Source organism: Solanum stenotomum, chromosome 8 (genome assembly GCF_019186545.1).
Source record: "Solanum stenotomum isolate F172 chromosome 8, ASM1918654v1, whole genome shotgun sequence".
Lineage (NCBI taxonomy): Eukaryota > Viridiplantae > Streptophyta > Magnoliopsida > Solanales > Solanaceae > Solanum > Solanum stenotomum.
Window position 1 is genome coordinate 13,645,763 of NC_064289.1, and position 22,770 is coordinate 13,668,532.

Genomic DNA, 22,770 nt, shown 5'->3' on the forward strand with positions numbered 1-22,770 from the left:
TTGGATTTAATTGATGATATACAGTGGTACCATTAGAAATGGTCACGGTTGTTATCGTGTTGCTACTGCTGGACAGGGGTCTGCTGAGTAGTGACCCACTTTGTCGTCCTTAGCTGACAGTGCTGCTGTTTATAAGGCTAAGAATGGATATTGATACACCATCTCTTGCTCGTAAAAGTGTACTTCATTGGAAGCACATTTCCCATCTTCCAATACAAGTTAAATAGGAAAACAATTGGGTACACCCGCAAGGAAACCCATCTTGAAAACGTTGAGTTGCCTAAAACCTCATGTTGTATGTTTTTTGTACCTTCTGCACTTACTGTTATGCTTGACATATGTCTGCATGTGTATTTGTTACAGTATTCTTGATTCTATTTTGTGGCATGTATTTCTAGCATATCTTAAACCTATTTAGATGATAACCTGGTGTTTTGATTGATTGAATTGGGAAATAATTCTGAGGCCATCAATGGATTATATGTTACCCTGTTGTGCTTAGAACTCTTATTTGTATTCTATAGGATACATGTTCTTGAGGATATTTTCTAATTTGATGTTATATACAAGTATAATTAAAAAAATGGAAAAAGGTCAAAATTGCCCCTGAACTATATGAAATAGATCATTTATACCCTTCGTTACATTTTGGGATAAAAAATGCCCCTGCTGTTATCCTAAGAGACCAAAAATACCCTCAAGAGTTAACACCCCAAATTTTTGTTGACGTGGCAAGCCACGTGGGACTAATCCTTCCACCTAAGCGTTGCCAACTAGGATTCACTACAAAAGAACTAGACTTTTAGCGGCAACAACAGTCGCCACAAAAGCCCAGAAAATCGTCACTAAAAGTTTTTAACATTAAATTCTAATTTTGTGTTTTTTTTTCGTTGTTTTTAAAAAACCAAATATGATATCGATTAAGTAGGAGTTTGAAGACACTATATGTTTTATTTTTATGTCATATGTAAATGTATAAAATGTACAATGATGCATTATATATATATATATATATATATATATATATAGTAGGAGGTTTGAATCGAGAAGTAATTTTGATTATTTTTCGTAATAATATTGAATGTTTTTAATATGGATATTGCAAGTTATTTATTTTAGAAAATTAGGTCTCAATCGAAAATTAATTATCATATTTTTTTGTTGAAAAAATAGGTTTTACTAGCGAATGGTTGTTGGAGCCTTAGTCGCCACCAAAAATCACTCATAATCTTTAGTGGCAATATTTTGGGCATTTGTGGCGACTTTGTCACCACTAAAAGTCTAGTTCTTTTGTAGTGAATCTTAGTTGACAATGCTTAGGTGGAGGGATTAGTCCCATGTGGCTTGCCACGTCACTAAAAAATTGGGGTGTTAACTCTTGAGGGTATTTGTGGTCTCCTGGGATAACTGCAGGGGTATTTTTGATCCCAAAATGTAATGGAGGGTATAAGTGGTCTATTTCGCATAGTTCAGGGGCAATTTTGACCCTTTTCCGTTAAAAAAAAATGTTTTATTAGGTACTACTTCGTCTCATTTTGTGTGAATCTTTTGACTTGACACATTGTTTAAGAAAAAAAGGAAGACTATTGAAACTCGTGGTCTAAAATAATCCTTGAATATTTGTGTGTTTGATGGAGAATTTTTTAAGGCGACATTCTTTTTGGGATGTATTAAAAAGGATAGGGTGCCACGTAAAATGGGATAGAGGAAGTAATAAATTATAGAAGAACAAGTAAAAAATTAAAATTTAGTAAGAATTGGATGAGTTAGGTTGTGATATGCAATTTTACCCCTTTGAGTTAAAGTAACTTTTGTATGTCAATTTCGACCCGTTCAAATTTAAACCGACCTTTCATTTGACACCCATGGTTTAAATAAGTCAGCATGTGGAAGAACAAAGTGCCACAAATAGAAAACTTGACCATCTTTTGGCAAATAGCTATGGGCTGATTGCTAAAGCTATACAAGGGCAAGGATGGAGAAGCATTTAAAAGTGACTATGGTTTTTTATTTTATCTTAAAGATTGTTCTGAATAGAAAATTAACTAGAACTCTAATTCATGTATTTTATGAGCATAACCATGTATATTAACTGGATATTAAAAATATCTATCCAGCTATTTGCCTTAAGAAACTAAAGAGTATCAATTGATTTTCCTCTTTAAGTTGCACTTTGTTGTAATATGTTCCTCCACTTTTCACTTTAGTGAAAAAATAAATTCACAACTTATCTTTAGGTACAATCTGATCCCCTTACCTAGTAAATATCGAAGTATTAGATAAAAACACGTGTCAATTTAAAAAATAAATAAAGAAGTAGTAACAAAGATTTTATTGAAAAATAAAGTATCAGAGTTCAGACTATCTGTACTATTTATTTTATATATAAATTGTTTATAGATATATATATATATATATTAAGTGTTAAAAGTCAATCTATAGGCAATATATCATTCATCTATATTTTGCTATAAACACGGAGTGATAAGAGAGAATTATTCGATAAATATTTTTTATTTTCACTTCTAAAATTGTAAGTTTGTATTATTAAGGAAGTCAAAAAAAAAAAAAGCTCAATGACAAACATAATAATAAAAAAATGAATCCTTTGATATGTAATCAGAATTATAATTTTGTGATCATAATTTTTGAACAAATTGATAAGATGAAGTGTTTAAAAAATAAGTTTGAATTAGATTATATTACATTTGATTGAATATATGAATTTATACCAAACGATCCTTAAATACTCAATGTAATATTTTTCAAGCACACATCAATATTATATTTTTCATGTTATATCCTTTATACCTATTTCTTTTCTTTCAAAATAAGGGTCATCTTAGTAAAATTTATATTCATTAGAAATAATAATAAATATAATATATAGTTATTAAATTACTCCTAATTAAAAAATATCTTTTAAAAAAATTAAATAATACTAAAAAGATGAAATATAAAGATATAGTTGAGAAAATATATTAATTTTGTTTTTCAATTTTTAAGATAATATTTTGCGGATAAAATAATACTTATTTTGTGACGGAGGAAGTATGATTACACTCCAATTTTTAAGTATTCTTGTTGTATTAAAAAACATATGCTATAATTAGACTAATTCTCAAATTGGTTAATTAAATTTTCCTACAAATATTCCAAGTCCTTTCACTTTTTTCCCATCTCCTCAAATTCTACACAACCAAATCCTCCTCTTCCTCGCCGTGAACTGCCACCATGATGGCAAAAAACGCCACCCTTTCCGGCGGAGTACTGAAAAAAGTAATTCTTTCGTATACTTACTTAGCAATCTGGATTGTCCTCTCCGGCACTGTCATTGTATACAACAAATACATTCTTGATAAAAAGCTCTACGATTGGCCTTTTCCAATTTCTCTAACAATGATTCACATGGGTTTTTGTTCTTCTTTAGCTTTCTTCCTCGTACGTATCCTCAAATTGGTCGAACTTTTCACCTTATCCTGCAGAGTATATTTCACTTGCGTTTTACCCATTGGTGCCCTTTACTCTCTTTCACTCTGGCTATCAAATTCTGCTTATATTTACCTCTCTGTTTCCTTCATTCAAATGCTTAAAGCCCTAATGCCAGTTGCTGTTTACACAATTGGGATTTTGTTGAAAAAAGAGAGTTTTAAGAAATCCACCATGTGTAATATGTTGGGCAATTTCAATTGGGGTTGCTATTGCTGCTTATGGTGAATCAAAGTTTGATTCTTTTGGGGTTTCACTTCAATTACTCTCTGTATTAGTTGAAGCAACTAGATTGGTCTTGATTCAGATTTTGTTGAATTCAAAGGGAATTAAGCTAAACCCTATTGCTACATTATACTATGTTGCTCCAAGTTGCTTTGTTTTCTTGTCAATTCCATGGGTTTTTGTTGAACTTCCAGTTTTTAAAGAAAGGGGTTTTGGTTTAGATTTTGATTTTATGGTTTTTGGTACTAATTGTTTGTGTGCATTTGCATTGAACTTAGCTGTGTTCTTGGTTGTTGGAAAGACTTCAGCTTTAACAATGAATATTGGTGGGGTTGTTAAAGATTGGCTGCTTATAGCATTTTCTTGGTCTGTGATTAAGGATAGTGTGACTCAATTGAATTTGGTTGGATATGGGTTAGCATTCTTGGGAGTTGCTTATTATAATCATCAGAAATTGCAGACATTGAAGGCAAAAGAAGCAGAAAAGAAGTGTCAGCTTCAGCAGGATGATGAAGAAGAAGGTGGAGGACTATTGTTGACAGAAACAGAACAGAATGGTACAGGGGAGAAGGGTGATTCACAGTACTAAGTTTTTTTTTTTTTTTTTTTATATATTTTATTTTAAGTTGTGGTCTGAAGAAAATAGAAATATTGACAAAAGGGTATGATGAAGTAATTAAATTTTATATATTAGTTGCAAATTAAAGTGGATTATATCTAAAGAAAGATCTTATCTTTGACTGCAAATTAAATTCATATTTTATAGTTTAAGAGTTAATATTATACCAAGTTCTCCTTCATCAAGGAGTTGTGAAGGTAGTGAATTAATTAAATTTAGTAGTAATTGACAAATTGACAAACGTACACATAATTATATTTAGTAGTAATTGATAAATTGATAAATATGGCTGCGTATCATTCGGTTCGGTTTTGAAATTTATCGATTTGGCTTATTGGTTATCGGTTTGTAGAGATGCTAAACCGTTATAGAACCATTAAGATATTGACTTATCGATTATTGGTTTATCGGTTTTTTATCGTTATCGGCTATCGGTTTAACCGTTAAGATTTGACACCAAAAAAATATTGAAAATCACTTAGAAACAAGGTGACAAACCAAATAAACCATGCACATGAGTTCACAAGTTACATCTTGCTCAAAAGCAAACACTTTTACATTCTAGAATAATCAAGTGTTTGAGACAACCAAAAATAAAAGTAGGAAACCAAACTTTAAGTCAAAGACTTTATATACAAAATGGTATAAATATAATTATTTAATTTACTATCGGGTTATTGGTTAACCCATTAAGAACCGATAACCCGATAACAAAAAAAATCAAAATCATTATCAAAACCGCTAAACCAATAACCCAATACTGATAAACTAATAACCTTTTTTCCATTTAGGTTATCAGTTTCAGTTCGATTTTGAACAGCCTTACACATCATACTGTTATTTTGTTAGTCTATGTATGCGTTTAAATTTAACCAAAATTTTAATAATTAAACATAAAAGTCAACATAAAGCTGAAAAACTAATAAACTTGCGTTTAATATTTATAATTATCGATAATATACCATAGCTTCGAAGAAATATAAGAGATTAATATATCTTGACATTTGAATATGAAAGAAGAAATAAATTGACGCATTTCAATAACGGTTAGCTAATAAATTAAGCATTATTTATAATTAGAGTACATAAAAGTAGATGCACTATATAGTTTTATTAAACATCCCATAAGAGAATCACAAATATTCTTTGACATTTTTTTTAAAAAGAAAGTCTTCTATAATCTATTTTAAAAATGTATTAAAATTATAACATGATATTTGATACCGTTTTCTTTAATCAATAGCAAATCAAACCAATTTGCATAACGACGAGGGCAATACTGATCCCAACTATTAACATGGGGAAAAATTGTGCGTAAGGGCAATTTTGACTTTTGTCCGTTTTAATATTTTTTTCGGTATTTGAATTTCAAAAATTCATAAATAATTCTCTGCTGCTCCGTTAAAATTTTGAGTAAATTCGCCATAAGTTCATGGGAATCCGACTGATAACACACTTTAATGCAATTGAAGTGATGGTTCTTGCAATAAAAGTTGTAATTTTGTAAGCCCTAAAATGTTGCCAGCTTTTAGATAAACATACAACTTTTATTCCAATATTTACTACCTTAGTCACGAGTATTATTTGTGAACTATTTATGTATTTTGAATTCTAGTTCATTTTATGATTCGTTTGGGTGTTTGGAACATGATTTTTCAAGAGTTAAAAGATATTTCAGCGTGACATTGATGGATTGTTAACTCTATGTCTTGTTTCCGTGTATCTGATTAAGCATGCCTTGCGCGCTAGCTTTCACCCAAATAAAAAAGGTGAATGCTTCACGTGAAAGATCATTTTACTAGGTGCGATAAGGTAAAAAAGCTAGAGTGTAGTAGCTGCGCGAAAACTGTTATACTTTTAAGTCATTTGTCTTCTTGTTCATTATTATTTTCATGTATGGACGAATCTAATGAGTAATGGAAGTTGTAATACATTAGTGTTTAAAGAAAATTATATTTCCCTAGGAACTTCCGCCCTTTTGCTCCCTTGTAACTCGAGTGGACAACTTTAGGATTTGAGCGGAAGGCAGCTTACCATTCGATCAACTCTCTCTTGTCAGCAGAGTGAATAATCAATAACCAACGGTATGCTTTTTTTTTTAGCAAAATATATCTTTCCTTGGAGATGAAAAATTCGCGCACTAGCACAAAGCTCCGGCTATATGCACTCTCCAATGAAGGGCCAGACCATATTTGATCCATTATATGTAATCCAAGAGGTTGTTTCCATGACTTGAACTCATGACATCTTGGTCACACGGGGACAACTTTTACAGTTGCTACAAGGCTTCCCTTCTCAAAGCATTTTCACGCATATTCTCCAACTATTATTATGAGCACTAATTTTGTTTGTCAATTGTAGAAGCCTCATGCATCCATCACCTTTGTTCAGTATTAATGTCATCTACCAGTCAAAGACAACCAATTGAGTATACCTGCCTTCGTGACGATGTTTAAGGAAGCCAATGGTGCCATGATTACAACGTCTCCAACGAAACAATGCCTCCACAGAGAGACAAAGATACAAAAGAAACTCAGAAAATCAAGAAGACCGTCCAAAAAATGAATATCCTTTTGTAGCATCATACTTTTAGTTCCATTGTTTACGCAGGAAGACCATGCATATTGGATTAGCCGTTCAGCTGACAATGCTCATGAAAAGACACTCCTGGTTGCCACGACTGATACTGATTACAACATCATGCACATTAAGTTACCAGAAATCTTTGCATGAGCAAACCCCATCTATGAAACGGTGAAATCGGTTTCTGTCCCTGACCAATATTTCTCGCTTGTAAGTCTTCGAGATGAATTTAGTTGCAGAGTGGCAATCTTCACAGACTCGTAAGTTTTTCACTATTCGGATAGGAGTTCCAGGAGGTGTCTTCATAAGGGCAAATGCAATAGCAAGCTTTTCACTATGCCTATTTACAGCACCTTCTTTATCTTCTTCATCGATATCAAGTAACACTTCTGATGTTGAAGCAACAAATCCAGCTTTTCTAATTTCCTTTCCAATATCATCCACCATCTGATGAATAATTTTGTACTCACTATGACTTTTATCTCCTGACACAAATTCATAGATTTCGTTGTATAGTTCAATCATAGTGCTCCCTGGAACCTTTCTCATTCCCTTCTTCGCCATAACTTCCCTAATCATGGTCTTCTTCTCCCAAGAAAACATTTTTGCATAAATGTTAGAAAGCATTACGTAATTAGAGTCATGCATAGGCTCATATTTTATCAGCTCTTTTGTTATTTTTTCACCAATCGTCAGCTCACCATGAGCACGGCAAGCATTAATAAGTGTTCTCCAAATTACTGGATTTGGCTTAATGGGCATTCTCTGAACAAAATCCAATGCTTCTTGCACATGTCCAGCTCTACATAACAGATCAACCATGCATCCGTAGTGTTCTATCTTAGGTGAAATCCCAAATTCCTTTGTCATCGAATAAAAGTAACCCTTACCTTGCTCAACTAAAGCCGAATGGCTACAAGCAGTAAGTAACCCAATAAAGGAAACATCATCAGGTACAACCCCATCTTTCTTCATCTCCTCAAATAAAGAAATAGCCTCAGTTCCCCGGCCATGCATTGCCATACCATCTATAACTGAAGTCCAAGAAACAATATTCCTCTGACTCATGCTCCTGAACAAACTCAGAGCTTTATCAACATCACCACATTTTGCAAACATATCAATTAAAGCATTCCAAAGAACAGCACTCTTTGGAACATTCTCCCTCTCGATATATGCCTCGAGCCACTTCCCTAGCTCAAGCGCACCCAAATCTATGCACGCAGACAACAAACAAACCATCGTAACTTCATCAGGTTCTACCCCAACAACCTGCATTTCTCTAAACAACCCTACAGCCTCACTAGACAAACCCCATCTCACATAACCACCTATCATCGCACTCCACCCTACTGCATCCCAGTTACGCATTTCATCAAACACCTTCCGCCCATACTCAACCCCACCATCACAACAACAATACATATGAACCATAGTATTCAAAACATGAGAATCATCATCAAACCCAAGTTTCACCACTGACCCATGAACAGTCTGGCCTAATTTCAACTCACCAATCCCAGCACAAGCCTTAAGCACAAAAGGGTAGGTAAACTTATTAGGCCAAATACCATAACTTAACATTTTGCCATACAAACACAAAGCATTATCCTTAAAACCACTAGTTACAGCGTAACTTCTGATAATGGTGTTGAAAAGAAAGGTATCAAAGTAATGGGTTTCAACATATGGGGAAAAGATGAATGATGAACCGTGGGCAATAGCGTTAAGTTCAGAGGAAATGGAAGTGAATTTTGTGAGCACAAGGGGGTTACTTTGTAGGCCTAATTTGAAGATATGTGATTGGAGTTGAAGGAGTTTAGGCAGAGAATCGCAGAGTTGGAGGAGAGATAAGCAATTCTGCTCTGCTGCTCGGTTCTTGCTGGTGAGTGATAGTGATAGTGATGTGTGAAGTGAACGGAATAGCTTTGGTTTTGAGGGTAAGTGCTGCATCTTGTTGATGCCATCAATGGCGACAAACGCTAATCCATTCTACTTTCATTGTCCAAAAAATTATTTTGAATCATTAGCTATGATACTTTTGGTATAGTTTTTTTTATATATACACGAATTTCATTCTAAGACGTGAAGAACAAAGGAGCACTAAAATGCACATAACTTGCGCATTATTTTGTTAAGAAATAAGATATGGACCTATTAGTTATGTACTTGAATATGAGTACCAAAAAAAGATGAAATTACTTTGGCTAATTTTGATTATGATATCCAAAATCTTGAGTAGGAACTTCGTACTATTATGATACAATGTGTATCTATATATTTCATTCAAAGTTAACATTATATTCGTGTAGTATTAGATTGGGAGAGAGAAAAGAAAATTGAGCAAGATTTAGGAGAGAGAAAGAGGTGATTATGTATATGCGTATTTCAATTTTAATTGAGATAAAGGTTATACTGAAATATAACTTCGTTTTCCTCTCTCATAATTAGGCAAAGTATTACTATTCATAATTATGATACAAAGTACTATAACTATTTATGAAGACTCCTCTTCTTCTCTTTAAGGTTTTTTTATTCGATAGTAGCATTGAAATTAGACTAGATCAAAATTAAAGTTTCACTAAATTTAAATTTATGCCACACACAAAAAAAAAAATTCATTCCCAAAACTCGAACATATTAAGTGGAACAATCCCATGCCACCACCAGCGGTATTGGTAATAAGATTAGTTTGCGTAACAAACTAGCCATTTGATTAATTGAGTCGAAGACACAATGCGAAGACAAAAACGACTGGACCCTTGTATGGCCACGTCTGTCACTTTCTTTCTTCTTCAACAAATTGGCGCAATTTTGTAACGAACCGAACCCCATTTTTCTCTGTTGATTCCGAACAAACAACTATCGGCAAAAGGGGTTGTGAAATGAGAAAACTTTCTGTTTTTCTTTCTATTGGATTCGCTCATAGATCCTCAAAATTCCGCAGCAGCAATAATCATCATAATGCTCTTTGTTTTTACAGCAATATTTGCTCTTCTCCCTCCAAGAATCATGGTTAGTCCCCTCATTATTGTCTCTAGGAGTTCGACTGATTATCGAATTTTATCTGAATTTCGGGGTTTTCCCCTCTGGTTTCTAGCGAAATAAGCTATGAATTCAGGTGTCTGTGTTTACATAAGTCTTGATGATTAATAGGTTCTGATGAAAACTGGAATCAAGTGTAAAGTGTGTGATTGTAACCCCAATTATATGATTTAGACAAAGTATATGGGGGGACGATAAGATTTTCTAATTAAGAGAGTTTGTTGTGGAATTATTACGTAGTTAAATGAATTCCATTAGTTGTTCGTCAATCTGATGTGAGTAATCTTCACTTTCTATCAAATTGAGCTAGAGCTGGGAGAAGGTAAATCCGTAAAATTTAGGGTGTAAGGGGGAAATTCACTTGCTAAATTCGTAGCCAATTGCCATTTTCTTCTCATCGAGATTAGGCTAGTTTAGTGCCACTATGTATATTCTTGAAAGTGTGACTCATCACTGCCATAGACGTGAGGCTTATCATAGATGGCGCTAGCAGAAGGCTCAATTCTTTATGTGGACAAGGCAACTTTCATGGTTGATCCCCATTGCGTCTTCCTTTTCTCTTTCCCCTCTTTATCATACCTTGCCACAACCATAAGTGGTGAATACTTAGAACACTGTGATTGTGGGGTGCAATGCTCGAGAAAGTTGAAAACTTTTAAATTTTGTTCTGCATAAGAAATAATACAATTTGGGTGTGTTTAGATCTGCTGCTTCCGTAAGCTTCTGCTCCACACTTGTTTAGTCAAAGTGTATGCAGTCAACTCTGAAATTATGTATCTGTTTAGCTGTGTCCCATTTAAATTGATGAATAGGTAACAGAGTGTCCATTATATGTTATAGAAAGACAAAGGAAGCATTGGTGTTTCACTTAACGACTGATACTCACTGATGTGAGATTATAAGGGGTTGTGATTCCTAAATGCAAACGATTCAAATATCTAGTCTGGTTGTTCTAGGAGAATGGAATGATAGAAGAAGATGTTATACATAGTATCAAAATCGGATGGTTTAAATGGAGAAGTGCTACTGGTGTTATGTGATAGAAGGATGCATAGAAAAGTGAAAGGTAAGTTCTATGGACCTATTATAAGACCAACAAATGTTATGAAATATAATCATATTCTTCAAAAGGTGCAAGTAGCACACATTGAGGATAAAATGAAAGAAGGTCGCTTGAGATGGTTTGGTCATGTCATTGTCGACCTCCAGATGCATTGGTCCATAGGTGTGATACTGTGATGAGTGAAGGTATTAAAGGGGATGAAGTAGGCCTAGAATTACATAGAAGGAAGTCGTCTCTAAAAACCTATTATCTAGGCACAATGGAAGAAAAAGATCTATGTAGGCAATGCCAATTGGTTATGAATGTGTTTTTGTCATGTAAGTTTGTTTACTTTAGATTCTGTGCATTCTAGGAGTCTTTTAGCCTAATACAGATTTTTATGCCAGTAAAAGATATATAGAACTTCTAGTACTTTTTATTTTTATTTTGTATAATGCTGGCCTGAGATGAATTTGAATTGGAGAAACATGGCCAGTGAGGATTTATATAGCCAACCCCAACTTGTTTGGACTGCGATGTAGTTCTTGTAGCTTTTATTCAGCATGTGAAACGTCTATAAACATTTTGTGCGTAGATCATTTATATTGCCTAATAAATGATCAGAAAAATTTAGGACATTTATGTTCTTGCTGATTAAAGATTTTTATACTATATTTTCCTGTTGAAATATTTCAGTCAAGTCTATAGTTGGTTCTTTTTCTTGAGTTTTACTCATAGAAACTATTATATTCGAAGCAAGATTCATCTAATTAGTAATTACACGTACTCATAATGAGAGAGTGAAAAATTGAGTCTGAACTATGTGCCATGTTGATAATTAATGAATACATCAATAAATAGAACAAAACTGTGTACCCATTTGGCAGGTTACTTTAATCTTTCTTGTTTTATAAGCTTATTGCAAAGTAATGCTGCTCTTTCTTCAGGACTTCTTGCACATTACAGGAGTCTTGTTGAACAGGGAAAGCTGCAGCATGATCCTTACCAAGAAAAAGTTGCTACTGAACTAGAAAATCTTCTTGGAAGGTTGGAGCAATATGAAAAGGATATGGGGGAATATCATGTGAGAGTTTTATATTGTGATGATGAACTTTTATTGAAGTAATCTATTCAATGTTGTTCCAAAGACTTTATTTTTAATTTCCATGCTTTTAGGCAAAACTTGCACAATGGGAAGATAATAGGGAAAGTCGGAGGCGTAAGCTTCTTATGGAGGAAGCTGAGGCCAAACAACAAGGTGCATTTAAACCAATAAACAAATCTCGCAATATTTTCCAAAGATGGATGTCTCGGTGAGTGTACATTTTTCGACATTCTTATGAAAATGCTTTCTGTGCAACAGTTTTTGTTGGTCAGAGTTTCTTTACTTTAAATAAATATGTTTGTTTTTTTCTAAACAAAGTGAGAGACATTGTTTTGGTTCTCAAAGAGATCAGGAATTGAAGGGATAGGGTAGTCTTACCTTCTTGATACTTTGAATGTGTTGATTGTTTTGGTTTATCACATTCTCTTTTCTCAAGAAGAGATATCACTGACATTAGTATAAAGTATAAATTCAGTTGCTTCTTCTTCACCGCCAGTAATTTAATTGTCATTTTCTTTTTGGCTCAGGAAACCTGAAGATGTGGAAGAAGGAGTCGGGAAATGGGTTTCCTATCTCAATCGCGAGAAGAAGTTAGACTCACAAGTCGGTCGACGTCCTCCTGCTCCTCCAGCCCCCAAAGGACTATATCTATATGGCAATGTTGGGAGTGGTACAATTGCTTCTTGTCTGTTTATGTTGCATGGTTGTTCATACATGCTGTACAAATTCATCTCATCCTCATTTTCTATGATGATGAAAATTTTCTTTTATTAGCTTCTATTAACGATCAGTATCAGCCATGCTTCACTCACAGACATAAACAAAATTTGACTATATATTGGACTTCATGTAGGGAAGACAATGCTTATGGATATGTTTTATAAGGCCAGTGAAGGAATTGTTAAACATCGAAGAAGGTTTCACTTTCACGAGGTGAGTGCTTGTTTGGGCCTTATATTTTAACTTGATTTATAACATTCTACACATCAATCAATCAATCAATTAATCAAACTAGTTGGGGTCAGCTATAGGCCCTATATATCCTTTCCACGCTCTTAGGACCCATTTCATTCCAATACTAGTAGGGTTCTACATATGCATGACAAAAATCATCTCGATTTCCTGAAACAATTTAGTCTGTCTTATCCTGAATTGCACTTCCTCACAATTGTGCTTATAAGCAAAATGTCACAGGTCAAACTTGACAATTTGCAATGCGAGACTGTCTGCCCAAAAACCACAACTCCACAAGTAGATGACATGTGGTATCCGATATTATTTTAGCATGTAGAGAGATAACTGGTTGACCGACATTATTTTGATACGGAAAGAAAATAACAGGTAGTTGTCTGAAGCTGATAACAGGTAGTTGCTTAATAGGAAAATCTCCTAGATCTTTTTATGAAATGGTGCAATAATAATCAGCAATCAAAATACATTTGTCTATGAAGGATAAATGAGTAAGAATTCCATGTTATATGAGGCAAAGCATATTGGAGTTGATGCGCAAAATGTTCAAACCCTCTTGGCACCTGAATGGGCTACTGGATTTGTTTATATCTTCTGTTCCTATTCCACCATTTTTCTTCTGTAGTGAAGTTATCTTAATAGTCGTGAAAAATATTGCTTTTGTCAGTCTTTGTTGCTGGCACGAGGTGGGTCTGGCGTACAAACAAATTTGCTAACACTAGTATGGGTCCTGAAGAAAAGAATCGTCTGGCCTAATATCTGATTACTCTCGAGTAGTTTGTCAAGTTCTCTTTTTTTTTTCCCTAGAAACATAAGGATTGAAATCTGAATAACATGTTTGAACTTTGAAATATGTCTATTAAATGACTAAAGCATTATCTGTAGGTTTTTCTATACTGTAATGTTAATCTGCCTATGTCATGCATTTCAATACTTGAAATGGTCAAACAATCCTATCAATCTGCTCTGTGGTCACAATATTTGTCATCTGCTCTCTTCTGATTTATTCCAGATGTTACAATTGGCAGGCTATGCTTAAAATTAATGAACATATGCATAAAATTTGGAAGAGTCAGATGGAACAAAAGTCTCTGCAGTCAAGTATTTCTGGTTGGGTCATGAATCTTCCTTTTGATTCAAAAGTTAAAGAATGGATAGCTGCTGAAGAAAGATATAAGCAAGAGGTGCAGATGAAAAACATTCTTCTGGACGTAGCTGACAAGTTTCTTGTTAACCAGGCAGATCGTAGGAGAGGTGCTAGCATCCTTTGCTTTGATGAAGTACAGGTAAATACAGTTAGACTTTTTTTACAGGAACTTTTCTAACCATACCACCACACAGTATATTGTTACTGAACTTAAGTACGAGAAATGGACTAGGTTTTGCCAACTTCACGTCTTCAGGACCTGGCTTTATGAGTTCATCAGACACAGTGGATCCAAAGAAAATGATTAGAAATTATTTACTGTTAATTCAGCTTCAGTATTATATATTGCCTCATTCAATCTGTTTAATTTTATTGTTATAAGTACACCATCCAGTATATGTGGAAGTCTGCTATTATTTGCTCGAGTTGTCTCCGTCTTCTCTCTATTTGTGTTGTGGAATTACAACTCTCAAAAACTTGTAGCAACCTATTTATGCTGGGGTATGTTATGAAGTGAATCTGACTGAAGATTGCCTCTTTTTTTCTGGTGACAGACAGTTGATGTTTTTGCAATTGTGGCATTATCTGGAATTCTCAGCAGATTGTTGAGTACTGGAACTGTTCTGGTGGCAACCAGTAATCGTGCACCAACGGACTTAAACCAGGTGCATTTACTTCTGGAAAATCAATGCATTATTCTTTTTCATTCTTAAAGAGTATTCCATTTGCATTTTCCATACTCAACTGGCTTGATTTTTGTTGCAAGTTTAGATTTGGAAGATGAATAAAATGGAAATCTCTGATTTAATGTGCTTGAAACATTGTTACATTTGTCTGTGACATTTTTTTTTTCTGATCAAGTATTTATTGTGATATTTCTTTGTTATTCAGGATGGCATGCAAAAGGAGATCTTTCAAAAGCTACTAAAAAAACTTGAGGAGCATTGTGAAACTGTTCTAATTGGCAGTGAAGTTGATTATCGCCGCCTCATTGCTCAGAGATCTATAGACCAGGCAAGATTTTAAGGAAATTTTACTTGTTTCTATTCGCTGATAAACTATCTCAATATGTGCTCATATACACACCTTGTCTCCTCACTCCTGTATAATGTGATAGTTAAATCCCATTGTAAGCAGTAAAAGCAGGCCTCTCTCCTGTGGTTAAGAAGATACATCTCTCCAAGGGTGGGGGAAATAGGACTTTTGAGAAGAAACATGGACAAGCTTAGTGTAACCAATGCCAAATCTAGTAAAAGAAGGCCGAACGATTTAGATAGATCTAATATAACTTTGTATGTTACGAATTACTTGGAGAGACTAATATTTTACTGATTATGTGATTGGTCCTCACACTGACACTGAATTTGAAACAACATTAAGTGCAACCTGATTATCACATACGAGTTCCATCTGAGTGGTATCTCAAAACATCATTTCTTTCAATAGTTGTTTAATCCATGTAAGTTCACAAGTTGCAATTGTCATGGCTCAAAATTCAGCTTCACAACCACTCTTTGTTTCTTGTTCGTCCAGAATACTAAATTGCCTCCAACTAGCTAATAAAGAGGAAAGGGGACAGAGGGTCTCTTTGTCTGATCCCTCTATGAGCATTAAAAAGCCCTTCAGGTGCTCCATTAATAAGAGCAGAAAATTTAACAGCAGAGATACAAAATTTCACCCACTTGCTCCACTTCTCCCAAAAACCCATCTGCCTTAAGATTCTGAGAAGAAACTCCCAATTGACATGGTTATATGCATTCTCAATGTCAGATTTACACAAAATGCCAGGCTTATTCTGAGATAATCTCGATTCTTCTGCTTCATTATCTACTTTTACTATTCACTATATGTCTCTTTGTCATGTTTCTCAAGATGATTTGACTTTATTAACTTTCATCATTTTTTGTGCATTGTTATGGTAATGGAAATGAACTATGTAGTAATTGGTACAAAAGGTCATAGCTTATATCCATTGCTTGAATGTCAGTCTAATTTCTAATGTGATTATCTCTATCGTAGTTCTTAAGAAATATCAGTTGCATGTTATTTATGCTTGAGGATCTTAAGATACATTTTATTTTGATTGATTGTTCCCATTATGCAATTGCAGGTCCACTACATTTGGCCTCTAAGTAGCAACATTAAACGAGAATTTGAGGATATCTGGAATAAAATTAGTAAACAGGCCGGAGGAAGCATCATTTCACATACTATTCCTGTGATGTTTGGAAGGTATTTTTAATTAATCCTTGATATTTTTTAAGTCAGAAAGAGCCCTTTTATCTGTCATATGATAGTTCTTTGCTTTCTATCAGAACATTGGAAGTTCCTGAGAGCTGCAATGGGGTGGCACGGTTCAACTTTGAATATCTGTGTGGTCGGCCGGTACTATGCTCTTGTCAGTCAGAATTTTCCTTTTCTTTTCTCTGTATGACTTACTTATAGTGGAGAAAAAAGATCTGTTAATGAGAGACTTATTCTTATCTATTTGTTTGTTCTTTTGCCACTTGCATCATGGTCAGTACATACTTATTTGTATCAGTCAGATATAAGCACTTGTCAATTCTTGTCATTTATTTGAGTACCTAAATAGCATTTTGTTTGCTACTTGATATGACAATCTGTTGTGTAAGAAGGAGTGGGCACGATATCCCATTTTTAAAAGATCATTTATGAATCAAAATGTTCTTGTAATTTCTACTTATATAATGTAATGAACTTCTAATTATATTGTAACTTAAGCCTGGCCTGTGGTGATATGAAATGTGATTAATAATTATAATCATGTGACTAAAGGTATTCTTGAAATTCAATGAAAATTGTTTCAGCCCTAACATTTACATTCCCTCAAAAGCTCCAGATATTATAATATAGAAAATTTTCAATTCCCTTTTTCTTTAACTGCATTCAAAATTTATCTTAAAATAAGTTAGTAATTTGACTAATGAATGAACTGAAAATACACAAGAGCCAGTTTAGGCTTCTCTCATCTCGGTTTGATGCATGGACCCATAGATAAGCAAGCACCATACTGTGAGAATGATCTGATGCATATGTCAAAAATAAATACCATGACCTGGAGAAAATTAAGAGAATAGGTGCAGAAGAAGCCGAATTTTAATCAAATTAGATGCTGTTACAAAAAAATAAAGGATGAGATGAACTATCTGTACTGCTGTACTTGATGTTGCCGACTGTAGAACTTGTCATTTCATTTCTCGAGACTTTTGGCATATCTTTTTTCAGGTATTAGGTTGATAGTCTGGTTGCTATTTCTGGTTTGGATAGTACTTGCTTAACCTCTAATTATGTCTATAGTTGGCTAGTTGGAATTCTGACAGTTTGGTTTCATATGCTCTGATGGTCTTCGTGTAGTTCCATTCAAACTGAAGTTCACCAAAGCTAGAACTATAGAGAAAACAAAAAGAGGCGCAATAAATAGAAGTTCAGTGATGTCTTAGCTCAAATGTCATTTAAATTAAGATGAAGTATGAGAGTACTCAGCTTGAACTTGAATTTGTATTTCATATTGCAGTGTTCGCAGTTTTTTCACCTGATCGTCGATCTAATAGGAACAAGAACAAGATTGTATCTTTAACTTTGACCTCACACAGAATGCTGTCTTATTTAATCTAATTGTGGACATTTCAGCTTGGAGCAGCAGACTACATTGCAGTGGCTAAAAACTATCACACTGTTTTCATTTCTGATATTCCTATTATGAGCATGCGTATCCGTGACAAGGTACCATCATCAACATTCCTTACTACATATGCTAACTGATATAAAACAAATTAAGCTTTGACTTACAGATTCTGCTGCTTGTATGTTGATAGCCTGCTAATATTACTAATACTAGCACAAACGACTGCTATCACTAAGTAGTTCCACTGTGTCTTTAAACTAAACCATAAGATCTTGCCTCCGTATTTACTGGATATGTGGATTTCTTGTTTTCAGGGTTCATATTGAAGGGAAAATAATTGCTTTTGGCCTTGACATGTCTGAGATGTTTCTTGTTTTTTCAAATTCAATCATTTTCTTTTGACTTTTTGAGGCATGGTTTCCGTGCTGTTTAACAGTCTTATTCAGCCTTCTGTAGATTGGATTCATCTCTTCCCACTTATCCCGTTAGTAGCTCCTTTTTGTTTTCATTGTTGAAAGATGCGTACATAACATTGTACACTTTGTGTCTCAGAATTCAGCTTGGAATTTGGATTTAATTATGTTAAATAGCTTACTCAATCCTGTCTTGTTAACACCTTCTTGATCCCCCTTACACTACTTAGGCCTCTAAAGGTTCAAATAGTTGGTCAAATTTTTGGCAGACTAAGTGATTGAGGTGGTCTAAGACTTATGTTCAAGAGTTCGGATTCCCAACCTGTGCTATACATTGGACGACCACCACACCTAACAAACATCAAGGCAGAACACGAAAAAGAAGAATATGGTCAAGGGTAGGGTGAATGTCATGTTTATTTTGACATTATAAGTATAGCATGAAAATGGGTGGCTGTGGGGGGCATGATTTTGCTTGAGTTCCCTAGTTGTGTGATACCTTGGTTTGGTCAAGGGTTGGGTGAATATCATGTTTATTTTTCGACATTACAAGTATAGCATGAAAAATGGGTGGCTGTGGGGGGTGGGGGGGGATGATTTTGCTCGAGTTTCCTAGTTGTGTGATACCTTGGTTCCCTGTATTTTCTTGAAATCTCCCTGTTTCAAAGGATGGAGAGAGGTGGTAGGTCGTGTGGACGATGTAGATGGATAGGGGATTAGTTTAATGCCTGTTAGCTATGGGAATATGTAATGCCTTTACTTCTCTTCTTTGTCTGTTCTGTTCTCAGCATTTGAGATCTATGTTTTATGCCTGTTAACATATTTTAGATTTATATTCATATGCACTACTTTTTAAGATCTTAGTCCTGCTTTCATGCTTCTATGTTATTGCGTTATTTTATATGTTGCTGCTGGTTACAATATTTCTACTTCTCAGGCGCGAAGGTTTATCACCCTCATTGATGAATTATACAATCATCATTGTTGCCTATATTGCTCTGCTGAGACTTCAGTAGAGGATCTATTTCAAGGAACAGCAGAAGGAACGCTTTTTGATTTGGAAAGGTAAGTGTGTTATATTGTTTTACACTCTTTAAGTTTTCTGGTCTACTAAGATGGTGTCCAATTTTTTTTTGTTTTGTATACCTTTTTTATGTGTTCTTTTGCATCACTAGATTGAATGGTCGTTCTGTTGCAGTGAGAACTAATATCTCCTAGATAATGTTCATCAAATTGAGAAAAATCTCTCTGAAAGTAAAGATTTATATAATGTGCTTTAGATTGCATGGAAGCTACAACTGTTAAGTATCTCTCCATCTATGAGTTAATTTTCTAGTAACAATCTAGGCTGTTGTGTTACCTGACACACAAGTGTGGATGTACCAACACTAAACACTAAAAACTAAAAAGCAGTTACCTAGGGTAAGTTCCATTACAAGAACAAACTTTGAGATTTAGTAAAAGGAGTGAAATCAATTGATGCCAGTGTGCTATTTGTACAGCTTCCAATTTGAGACAGAGATAGAAGGTACAAAGCTCCGGCGAGATGTTTTAGCTGAAGGCAATGTTAGTTCAGGAGGTGCTCCATCTGGCATTACTACCATGCTATCTGGTCAAGAGGAGATGTTCGCATTTCGACGAGCTGTAAGTGATTTTCATTGTTATGCCTCTGTTTTCTTCGTCTCAGTTTATTTAGCTATGGGCTCACCTCGGGGAAAGGGGATAGGTTTGAACACCTGACGTTGAGGAAATAGAACTCGAAAAATGTTTTCCACCGTTTGATATTGGAAAAGCTCTCGGGTTTAACAAATATTGAAAATCTCTTAACCCTGAAACTTCCTGGATTTCTCCTTGTGAATTTCGTCTTAGTTGGATTTTCAGCCTTGGGTGCATCATCATTTTACTTGGTCAAAAGGAAAAATAAATAAGTTGATAACTATCACTCGATAGTGTTGGTTGCTTATTGGCATATGATTTTTTTTTTTCATTTACTACTTTGGCTTTCTTATCGATGCTGAAAGCATTAAAACTGCGATCTGTGGTACTATTATTTCATCTCTTCATTGTCTATAGGGGATTCAAGCTATTATCTGTGTTAATATCAAGGCCTGGTAATTGCTTTATCTTGTCATATCAGTAATTTTTTAGTAGCAAAAGAAGGGAAGAGGAAAGTTGGAAAGGAAATGTGGAGGTTGTGAAAGCGCACCTAACAAAGGGTATTGGTATCTTGAAAAATTTCCGCCGCCACTTCACAAGTGAAGGAAGATATTTGAACTTTAGATTACCCAGACCCCTTTGAACAACAAACTAGCTCCCAAATCTTCAAATGCTCGTCCAACCTCAGTTAATACCTCTCGGTCTGAGTATAGGACTCATCTCCAGTTCAATCTTCTCTGCTATTTTCTATGGATTTCAAACAGAGTAATAATGAAGGTTAGTGTTTTAAAGACAAGATTTAGTGAGAGTCTTGAGAGACCTTTGGGAGAGTCCATTTACCAAGCCTAGTGGTATTAAGTGTAATTCGAACCTCCAAAGTGAATCCAACTAGCTAGCAAGCCTCATGGAAGTCCTCTTCAGCACATGGTTCCACAAGTTATAGGAAAAGGTTTACTCCCTAAGGAAACTCCAAACAAGAAAATGGATAATTGTGATATTGCCACTTGCAATTGAACCCTATGACTATTATTGTGACCCTTAGGTTGGTGGCAGCTCCTGTTTGTTTTCAAGCCACAAACAACCTTAAAGACATTTAAAAGGGCGAGGATTAACAGAGCTCTTCGCATAATCACAAAAAGAACAGTGTCATGAAGCCATGAACAATAGAAACTTTGACTCAGTTTAAAAACCAGCAACCTGTTACAGTTGTCATAGGCATTTTCAAGTTGCAAATAACTCCATTTGACATCTCTTTAAATCTTTTTCTTAGTTTTGCATTCCTCTTTACATTTTAACAGTTTGAAAGAAAGCTGATACAACAGTCTACCATACCGAATAGAGAGGCCTAAACAGAGTCCAAAAAGTAAGTAAAAGCTTATGATAGATCCGAAGTGAGAAAACGCAGAACTAAACTGGAAGAAAAAAAATTGAACTGATTACACTTTGGTTTGGTTTGGTTTGTGTGGTAACTCACATAAAACAGAATAATTGGAACTGAAGTAGCACAAAAGTCCAAGTAAAACACCAAAGTCAGATCTTTAGACAACTATACTATTCATTGACAGTTTCTGACTTTTGTAATGTATGGTACATCTGTTAATTGCTAATGCTTTTCTTCATACACGATGAAGATATTGTGTTGAATGGAACATCCTTTTAATGCAGGTATCGCGCTTGATTGAGATGCAGACACCTTTGTACGTTGAAGCAGTTCAACATCTCCATCCCTATTTTGATTCTTTGCACAATGAGTTTGAAAAATATAGTGCCAATTAAGAGCAATGGCCTATGTAATTAGGTTTATATATAAGATCTTTGTTGACAATTCTTTTCCACCTTTCCAATTGTCTTGCTTTTAGTTCTCTTTTGGGACAAGAGAGGTTGAATAGTAAATAAAAGGAAGTGAGCGGCGGCACAAGCATAGGGTAGTCTTGTGAGATTTCTCATGCTTAAAAGGGATGTATTAGACAAAATGTCACAACAATCTTGTATCTGATTGCAAAGTTGATTTCTTGGTTAGCTATATCAATAAGAAAGGAAATGTTTTTGATGTTTCGGTAATTAGCCATCCATTCCAACTCCTTCTTCCCTTGCAGTGTGAAGAGAAAAGGAATCGATGACAATTAGAAACCTGAGATGCCTTCTAAGCTTAGTGCTTCAGTTTGCAGCAATCCCAAAATATGAAGGTAATCTATCAAGGTACGTACTTGGTATGATGATTGCATGAGTTGAACTGAAATGAAGCAGTGAGGATTCATATAGCCGGTCCCAACCTATTTGGAACTAAGGCATAGTAGTAGCTGTAATCTATCAAGGTACTCGACTGGTGTCAGTTCAGATTTGAGACATTGTACACTTCTATCTTCTTATGGGGATGTGTGCTTGCGCGTGTGGTCTATTTGTGTTCTTTGAGATGAACTAGAAAAGACTTCTCAAGATTTTAGTGGAGGCATCGCTGAACATGAATATGGCTAACTTAATGTTTGAATCAAACTGTATTACGTTATATTGAATGAGTTGATCATGATCAATCCCTTTAAAGTATGCCTATATGTATACAAATTACTCGATACATTACCCGTTTATAGAGATGTAAGATCTTACATGCAAAAGTTAATGAACATGATACTTCTTGTAAGAGAATTTTAGTATGTTCCTTAAAGATTACCTTTATAAGTTCTCATTAACTACAACATACTCACCACTCTAATCCCACAAGTAGAGTCTAGAGAGGAGAGAGGGTAGAACGTAATTGCACAGGGAAATGTGTGACACAGTACTAATTGGTCAATGGCGCTGCACGATACTCTGATTAGTTAATTAGGTAATGG

At 34.7% G+C, this 22,770-nt stretch overlaps 2 protein-coding genes and 1 pseudogene across 2 annotated transcripts; 2 read left to right on the forward strand and 1 right to left on the reverse strand.

Annotated features, from left to right (window-relative positions):
- The first annotated feature begins 3,223 nt into the window (after positions 1-3,223).
- Positions 3,224-4,317, forward strand: LOC125874039 (probable sugar phosphate/phosphate translocator At4g32390; annotated as a pseudogene).
- Positions 4,318-6,178: 1,861 nt separating this feature from the next.
- On the reverse strand, positions 6,179-8,922 carry LOC125875140 (pentatricopeptide repeat-containing protein At4g21065-like). Its single transcript, XM_049556233.1, has one exon. The coding sequence runs from the start codon at positions 8,867-8,869 to the stop codon at positions 7,046-7,048; it is 1,824 nt and encodes a 607-aa protein (XP_049412190.1). The 5' UTR covers positions 8,870-8,922; the 3' UTR covers positions 6,179-7,045.
- A 756-nt stretch (positions 8,923-9,678) lies between these two features.
- On the forward strand, positions 9,679-22,000 carry LOC125874520 (uncharacterized). The gene is made up of 14 exons (XM_049555423.1): positions 9,679-9,931; positions 11,951-12,087; positions 12,180-12,316; positions 12,636-12,778; positions 12,962-13,041; positions 14,106-14,363; positions 14,779-14,889; positions 15,116-15,238; positions 16,335-16,456; positions 16,540-16,609; positions 17,876-17,968; positions 19,221-19,348; positions 19,786-19,927; positions 21,605-22,000. Exons 1-14 carry the CDS (start codon positions 9,802-9,804, stop codon positions 21,713-21,715), a joined length of 1,785 nt encoding a protein of 594 aa, XP_049411380.1. The 5' UTR covers positions 9,679-9,801; the 3' UTR covers positions 21,716-22,000.
- The last annotated feature ends 770 nt before the right edge of the window (positions 22,001-22,770 follow it).

What these genes read in the sequence shown, in the direction of transcription:
- LOC125874520 (XM_049555423.1), top strand. Translation starts at nt 9,802, where the DNA reads ATGAGAAAACTTTCTGTTTTTCTTTCTATTGGATTCGCTCATAGATCC. An exon ending in AGGATATGGGGGAATATCAT is followed by an intron (nt 12,088 to 12,179) that starts GTGAGAGTTTTA and finishes CCATGCTTTTAG; the next exon opens with GCAAAACTTGCACAATGGGA. An exon ending in TGTTCGCATTTCGACGAGCT is followed by an intron (nt 19,928 to 21,604) that starts GTAAGTGATTTT and finishes CTTTTAATGCAG; the next exon opens with GTATCGCGCTTGATTGAGAT.
- LOC125875140 (XM_049556233.1), bottom strand. Translation starts at nt 8,869, where the DNA reads ATGCAGCACTTACCCTCAAAACCAAAGCTATTCCGTTCACTTCACACA.